Raw genomic sequence first — 8,625 nt, forward strand, 5'->3', positions numbered from 1 at the left:
TGAAAGTCTTTTGTGTGATCCATGACACTTTCACAAACCCATACTTTGAAGACCAAACTTGGATAGTCAAGACCCAGATTTTGGTTCTTTAGAGGCGGCCAGGCTTCCCACAGTCACACCTAATTTCTCCTGCAAAAGAACTGGAAAATCACATACTTCTGCTGTACTTAAAAAAAAAAAAATTGTAACGTTAGATCATTTTTCTCAATAAATGAATAACATTTTAAAATCATTAGGACTAATCTAGTTTTAAGACTTGAATGAAAAACAGATCCCATGTTTAGGTTCTATTTATGCAAAAATAGATAATTTGCCGGGGGTCAAAACTTTCCAGCCCCATAGTTTACATACGTGGAACGGAGCTTCCCAACCTGGCCAGGAAGCCACAGACACCGGTTCAGCTGATGCCAGTCGTTCCATCTGGATGGACGGGTGATGTAAAGCAGACAGGATGCATCAGTTATAATCTAGTCTGACGCCACTTCTCCATGCTGAATTCACAATGTGAAGAGCACGCTGTGTACCCGAAGGGAAGCGTGATGAGGAGGCAGCAGACAGCACATTATTCACCTGCCACATAAAACACTCTCAGACTTAATGTCACCCATGTGTATCAGTTACGAGTGACAGCGGTGACCGCGTTACGGCAGGAGCAGCATGCAGATATGGCAGTGCCGCCACTTCCTGATGTCATCCTGGGAGCCTTTCCAAAATCTGTAAACTCACATGGCTGCATGAGTGCAAGGAATACGGGATGCTGCAACTGCTGGTTCTACTGCAAACCCATCGCTCTGCGGCTGTTGTGGAACATGAAACCCCAGCATCTCCTACTCAGACAGGAACACTCCAGCTCCGTACAGTATACAAGAGTGAAAGCTCTATGGCTATCAATAAGCTGTAATAAAGAGGGATTGTCATACTACAAACGGTGACATAGAGGGTAGCGTTCTCACCTTGCAGCGCTGGCTCACCGGTTCGAATCCCAGCCAGGTCAACATCTGCAAGGAGTTTGTATGTTCTCCCCGTGTCTGTGTGGGTTTCCTCCGGGCACTCAAGTTTCCTCCCACATCCCAATACCATACCGTTAAGTGAATTGGCTTACCCTTAAAAATTGGCCCTAGACCAGTGATCTGCAAAGTTGGCACTCCAGCTGTTAAGGAACTACAAGTCCCACAATGCATTTGCCCTTATGAATCGTGACTGTGGTTGTCAGACTCCTGCAATGCACTGTGGGACTTGTAGTTCCTTAACAGCTGGAGAGCTAAGTTTGCATATCACTGCCCTAGAGTACAGTACATGCACTACACAATACATACATAGACCCATGACTATGGAAGGGATTAGATTGTGAGCCCCTCTGAGGGACAGTTAGTGACAAGACTATATATACTCTGTACAGCGCTGGGGAAGAGGTCGGCGCTATATAAATACTAAATAATAATAAGTCCCTTAGGCCAGTTTCACACTAGCAACCAGTGGTTTGGATGCGGTGCGATCGAACGCTAAAAACAGGCTTTAGAGATGCCTGCCGTAATGCAGTTTTTGCCAGCAAGCCAAACTATAAGTGAGGCTCTATAGAGCCCTGGTGTTGACCCATATAGAGCGAGTGTTGACCCATAATGCCCTGGTGCGTTTGCGTCAGATGTGATACTTCCGGCACATCGCATCAGATATGAAATGTCCCATAGACTTTCATTGCTTTAGCATTACGCAACGGTAAAAAAGGGTAATGCGAAGCAATTAAAGCGTCCTCATGTGAAAAGGGGCCTCAATGTACGGTGCTGAGATCAGGGATTTGGTCAGAATTTCAGTGCCTCAGTAAAGACTTCTGATAGAAGCCAATTTAGTAAGAATAGCCAACCCCAGGTGGGCTCATCTCCAATCACCAACATTTAAACCTATCTACTGGATGACCAATGAATAACGCAGATAGCAGAAGCTTCAGTGAGCATGGTGTGAAGCATTCTGGGAAATGTCCCTATGGAGCTCGGGGAATACAGTGTGAGGCATGCTGGGAAATGGTTTTCATAAGCTTGGGTAATACAGTGTGAGGCATGCTGGGAATTATTTTTTTTAGGCGCTAGTGGAATACAGTGTGAGGCATGCTGAGAAATGGTTCTCATGAGCTTAGGGAATACAGTGTGGGGCATGCTGGGAAATGGTTCTCATGAGCTTAGGGAATACAGTGTGAGGCATGCTGAGAAATGGTTCTCATGAGCTTAGGGAATACAGTGTGAGGCATGCTGGGAAATGGTTCTCATGAGCTTAGGGAATACAGTGTGGGGCATGCTGGGAAATGGTTCTCATGAGCTTAGGGAATACAGTGTGGGGCATGCTGGGAAATGGTTCTCATGAGCTTAGGGAATACAGTGTGGGGCATGCTGGGAAATGGTTCTCATGAGCTTAGGGAATACAGTGTGGGGCATGCTGAGAAATGGTTCTCATGAGCTTAGGGAATACAGTGTGGGGCATGCTGAGAAATGGTTCTCATGAGCTTAGGGAATACAGTGTGGGGCATGCTGGGAAATGGTTCTCATGAGCTTAGGGAATACAGTGTGGGGCATGCTGGGAAATGGTTCTCATGAGCTTAGGGAATACAGTGTGGGGCATGCTGGGAAATGGTTCTCATGAGCTTAGGGAATACAGTGTGGGGCATGCTGGGAAATGGTTCTCATGAGCTTAGGTAATACAGTGTGGGGCATGCTGGGAAATGGTTCTCATGAGCTTAGGGAATACAGTGTGGGGCATGCTGGGAAATGGTTCTCATGAGCTTAGGGAATACAGTGTGGGGCATGCTGGGAAATGGTTCTCATGAGCTTAGGGAATACAGTGTGGGGCATGCTGGGAAATGGTTCTCATGAGCTTAGGGAATACAGTGTGGGGCATGCTGGGAAATGGTTCTCATGAGCTTAGGGAATACAGTGTGGGGCATGCTGGGAAATGGTTCTCATGAGCTTAGGGAATACAGTGTGGGGCATGCTGGGAAATGGTTCTCATGAGCTTAGGGAATACAGTGTGGGGCATGCTGGGAAATGGTTCTCATGAGCTTAGGGAATACAGTGTGGGGCATGCTGGGAAATGGTTCTCATGAGCTTAGGGAATACAGTGTGGGGCATGCTGGGAAATGGTTCTCATGAGCTTAGGGAATACAGTGTGGGGCATGCTGGGAAATGGTTCTCATGAGCTTAGGGAATACAGTGTGGGGCATGCTGGGAAATGGCTACATATTCAACTTGGTGACAGTTCCTCTCACAAGCTCACCCTTTTCTTCTAACAACTTCTTCCAGTCGTCATCTCTGAAAGCTGAAAGCCTTAGGGCCATTTTCCACTATATCAGTTGCTCTCAGTCATAATTGAAAGGAAAACTGATGTGCAAGGTAATGTCCACGTTTCCCTATGGCTCAAGTGCGTGATATTACTGGTTAATGGAGTGCTGATCCAGAAACTGTTATGGGGTCATCACCATTTATAAAATGGAGGATGGAGAATTCCACCGATAGCAGTGGACAAATAGGACGTGGGAGAGGAGAGACTGCTGCGCAGACTACGTAGGAAGCAAGTATGACGTGTGAAGGTTTAGACTCATTTTTCAGTTCAGGTTCGCTTTAAAGTTAAAAATATTAGGCAGGTGGTTTTAATATTTTTTCTCATCAAAGTAGATACATGTACAGGAGCACACACACAAAGTATACATCTCCATCTCTCACCTCTTTATTTATGTATAATGTATATCTACAGATATGGAATATGTTTTTTTTTTAACAAAATTCATTATATTTTACAGTAAAATAAAGTAAAATATTAAAAAAAAAAAAGTCAAAGAGCCAATGGTAAAAGGAACCAAGTCCAATTTTATTCAAAACCCCCATTTTCATTGGGCCTGCAGCGGCGTCTGCAGTACGAGGCAAACGAGGAGCGTGGAGATGGTCATATAAATTAATAGAATCCTGAGTCCTGAGCAGCCCAGTTTGGAGCCTGAAAAAAAAAAGAAAAGAAAAGGAACTGTGAATAAACCGGACTGAACAGCTTGTCCGGTCTTTCCCTCATCTGTCTACTGCCCCCAGAGGTGGACCTGTTCTGTTTTATCAGAGGATTTGACCCCCTCCCTCATCCTCCGTCCCAGGACCCGCCCCTCCCTCATCCTCCGTCCCAGGACCCGCCCCTCCCTCATCCTCCGTCCCAGGACCCGCCCCTCCCTCATCCTCCGTCCCAGGACCCGCCCCTCCCTCATCCTCCGTCCCAGGACCCGCCCCTCCCTCATCCTCCGTCCCAGGACCCGCCCTTCCTCATACTCCGTCCCAGGACCCGCCCTCCCTCATCCTCCATCCCAGGACCTGCCCCTCCCTCATCCCCATCCCCGCCCCTCCCTCATCCTCCGTCCCAGGACCCGCCCCTCCCTCATCCTCCGCCCCAGAACCCGCCCCTCCCTCATTCTCCGCCCCAGGACCCGCCCCTCCCTCATCCTCCGTCCCAGGACCCGCCCCTCCCTCATCCTTCGTCCCAGGACCCGCCCTCCCTCATCCTCCGTCCCAGGACCCGCCCTCCCTCATCCTCCGTCCCAGGACCCGCCCTCCCTCATCCTCCGTCCCAGGACCCGCCCTCCCTCATCCTCCGTCCCAGGACCCACCCTCTACTACTCTATACCATCTAGAGGCTTCCTTCTACTGAGTTAAGAATGCCATTTTTTTTTTTTTTTACTTGCGACAGGTTTCTTTTAAAGGACACCTGAAGTGGGAGAGATATAGAGGCTGCCATATTTATTTTCTTTTAAGCAATACCAGTTGCCTGGCTATCCTGCTGATCCTCTGCCTCTAATAGTTTTAGCCATAGACCCTGAACAAGCATGCAGCAGATCAGGTGTTTCTGAAACAATTGTCAGATCTGACGAGATTAACTGCATTCTTCTTTCTGGCGTGATTCAGACACTACTGCAGCCAAACAGATCAGTAGGGCTGCCAGGAAACTGGTATGGTTTCAAAGGAAATAAATATGGCAGCCTCCATATACTTCTTTCTTCAGGTTCCCTTTAAGTACAGATGATACAAGAGGCAGAAACTACCTCTATTATACCCCAGACCCCTCCAGTGTCTAGGTAACCTCCAACCTCTGGTCTACTCTGAATAGAGGTCCTGACCTCTTAGCTGTGCCACTCCCCTCCCAATCACTCACAACAGTAATGCACCATACGTTTTTACCCCCTATAGATGGGTCTGATAGATCTGATCGTTTTTTGGCTCGTTTTCTCACAGAAGTAAATGGAAGAAAGATAAGAAAAACGAGCACAAAATAAGAGAAAGGAGTGCAGAATTGAGCGGAAAAAAAGGATCGGGTGGAAAAATCTATCGGAAAACTGTATTGTGTGTACCCAGCATAACAGGCATTCTAATTGGTCTGAATAACAGAAAGGATGGAGATCCAGCACTAAGAAAAAAAAACTCTTCAGTATAGGCACAGGATTGTGAGGCTGAGAGGCACACGTATAGCAGAGGTGGTTGCAGACACTAAGCAACCCGCACTTACCCTGGAGCATCCATTTACAAATGCTGCGCACTATAAAATCTTCACTTTAACACAACAAAACTGGTCATCTAGTAACACAAGCAGCCCGCTTACCTCAGTGCGTGTGTTCTGGTTCATTTTCTTCTCTATATTCATTGCCAGCATCTGGCTGCGGAAAGCCAGACTCTTCGTCTTCTCTATGACTTGCTGATAGGGCGATATGGCATTATTTCCCATAACCACATGACCCTATAATAAAAAGACACGTTATGTACTCGGCTGTATTTATGGTCGGCTTATAGAAAGAACAGACTGTTCAAACCAAAATCATAAATCCGAAGACAACCCAGAAGGATGGTGCGTGGAAATATGGCTTCTCTCCCCAGCACAATACGCACACGAGACACCACACCTACTCACAGTAGGCAGGAAATGAGTGAATGATGGGCAATGAGAATTATACGGGCCGATTCACTGGCAACTGAGACTATTCTACAGCAGCATAGTCAGGGCTGTGTAACCAAGAACAGCTACAATTTGGGGGTGTGCAACAAGGACCAGCTACTGGTTAGGGCCTGTACATCAATGACCAGCTACTGGTTAGGGCCTGTACATCAATGACCAGCTACTGGTTAGGGCCTGTACATCAATGACCAGCTACTGGTTAGGGCCTGTACATCAATGACCAGCTACTGGTTAGGGCCTGTACATCAATGACCAGCTACTGGTTAGGGCCTGTACATCAATGACCAGCTACTGGTTAGGGCCTGTACATCAATGACCAGCTACTGGTTAGGGCCTGTACATCAATGACCAGCTATTGGTTAGGGCCTGTACATCAATGACCAGCTATTGGTTAGGGCCTGTACATCAATGACCAGCTATTGGTTAGGGCCTGTACATCAATGACCAGCTATTGGTTAGGGCCTGTACATCAATGACCAGCTATTGGTTAGGGCCTGTACATCAATGACCAGCTATTGGTTAGGGCCTGTACATCAATGACCAGCTATGGACCAGTGAATGGAAGGGCACAGGATGGCTGCAGGAGGCTGGTAGATGCCCCAGGTAAGTGACCTTTTTTTTTTTGAGTTAAGATTTCCTTTGAGGCCTATTAGTGACTAGTGGGCATACAGAAGAGGTGGCCTATTCCAGGGAACACACCTAAGATAGTCAGAAGAGATGGATATAGGCAGTCACAGGGACACACTGACACAGGGGCAGAAGATGAATGCTGGAACCAGAGAGGTTCACAAAAGAAGGCCCGTCTTCCCTGAGTGAGAAAATGCAGAATATTTGATGGATGTCTGAATAATAATAAAACTCACCAGCTTGGAGTCTATCTTGGCATCCAGCCTGGCATTGCGAATTAAGTTGACTATCCACCTTTCAGCTTCCTCTGGGCTCATGTTCAGCTTATCTGCCAACATGCTGGAAAGGAAATGCAAGAGGTTATGTAGGATAGGATAGAACTGTACAACACACCTCATCCAATAGGCTTTTCTTTGCCAACTCTGACAATAAACGTATTGGTTAGCTGAGGAGGGGGATCTCGAGAATAAATCATTAAAATTAAGAATAGCGTGAGACCTATTGACTTCGTACAAGGAAAGGCACATGTAAGCATCACTGGTTAGACAAACCACTTTACTAACACTGACCACAATAATGTGCTTTTTGCACTATATACACACACAGCTCAGACATCCACACGTTACCTGCTAGAAGAGGTGAAATGTAATATGGACACTATTGTGATCCGCTCGGCCCTACTTCTCCAGTAAATGCATAGTATAAAGGGTGAAGCCACTCCAATTCTGTGTACAAGTAATATTGTCTTGTCTACAAATTCCCATAGCTGCTGTATTTATATATTAAAATCTATCTAGTGATCACCTCTCAGTTGCACACACTAGAAGCAGAGTGAGCTTAGTTTCAGCATTTTGCTAATGTTTGCTAAATGTATTTGACAAAGGCATGTGAATGAAAGATAATGAAAGATCCTCAAACTCCCTCCCCCCCAAAAAAAACAAAAAAAAAACTCTATGCACACATTTGTAGCTCATGTGAGAAAGAAATGTTGTGAGTAACTGCATAGTCCCCTATTGACCTTTACGAATGACAAATGCAGAATGAATTACTTAAAGCAGACCTGAACTCAGAACTTCTCTGCTCTAAAAGATAAGCAACAGCATAATAACCTTTAAAGAAAAACAATTTTTCGTTACAGTTGATACAAATCCTGCAATAAATCTGCACAGTTTTTACTTCCTGCCTTCATGAAAGCCGACATATTGTTAACAGCCTGTACTTTCAAATGAGCGTATCTGCTGTAGCAGTCAGGTAACACTGTTGGAGAGATCAAATTACAACTTGTGATTAGACACAGATGAGGGGGAATTAGACAGGCTAAACCAGTGCTGGGCAAACTACGGCCCACGTGTGCGCTGTACATCTGGGCCCGCCAATGGGAGGCCGGATTCCCCTCTTTCACCCCTTCCCTGCAGAGTCGCGAGCAGGCGATTAGCGAGGGTTAACTCACATACATAGGTCTCAAGATAACTACCAAATCGGATGGTCGATCTGCGCCAAGTCGCTAGATGTATGGGCACCTTTCAGGTGGCCATACACTTATAGATTTGCTGCAGATTTAACCATCAGATTTCTGTCAGATTCCTGTCAGGTCGAATCTGACAGGAATCTGATGTGTGCCACACACTAGGAACAGATTTCCAACAGATTTCAGAATTAAATCTATTGAAAATTGATCTAAATGTATTATTGCACTATTAGATCCAATGCAACTCTATGGTCCATCGATCTGCTGCCAGCAGCCTATCGACCTAGATATTCCATTCGGACTGATTGAGAAAATCGAAATTGGCCGGAAATCGATCGATTGGCCGATCATGCTTCCTGCTGCCTCGATTTCTAGCTGATTTGATGAGAGCGGTGGAATTGGCTGTTGACCGATGGCTGAAATCGACCAGTGTATAGGCCCTAAAGACCCCTCTACACCATTCAACTCCAGGCGCGATCGATCAAATTCAATTGGATCGAATTCGATTAGGTCGATTAAATCCGACATGTCCGATCGACTGTGTGAATGATTTGCATTGAAAACTA

The 8,625-nt window shown here is 46.1% G+C and overlaps 1 protein-coding gene across 1 annotated transcript; it reads right to left on the reverse strand.

Annotated features, from left to right (window-relative positions):
* Positions 1-3,831: 3,831 nt before the first annotated feature.
* On the reverse strand, positions 3,832-6,928 carry EIF3E (eukaryotic translation initiation factor 3 subunit E). Its single transcript, XM_068234922.1, has 3 exons — positions 6,828-6,928; positions 5,614-5,748; positions 3,832-3,975 (listed from the first exon to the last, which is right to left on the reverse strand). Exons 1-3 carry the CDS (start codon positions 6,906-6,908, stop codon positions 3,937-3,939), a joined length of 255 nt encoding a protein of 84 aa, XP_068091023.1. The 5' UTR covers positions 6,909-6,928; the 3' UTR covers positions 3,832-3,936.
* Positions 6,929-8,625: the final 1,697 nt, after the last annotated feature.

Source organism: Hyperolius riggenbachi, chromosome 5, assembly GCF_040937935.1.
Source record: "Hyperolius riggenbachi isolate aHypRig1 chromosome 5, aHypRig1.pri, whole genome shotgun sequence".
NCBI lineage: Eukaryota > Metazoa > Chordata > Amphibia > Anura > Hyperoliidae > Hyperolius > Hyperolius riggenbachi.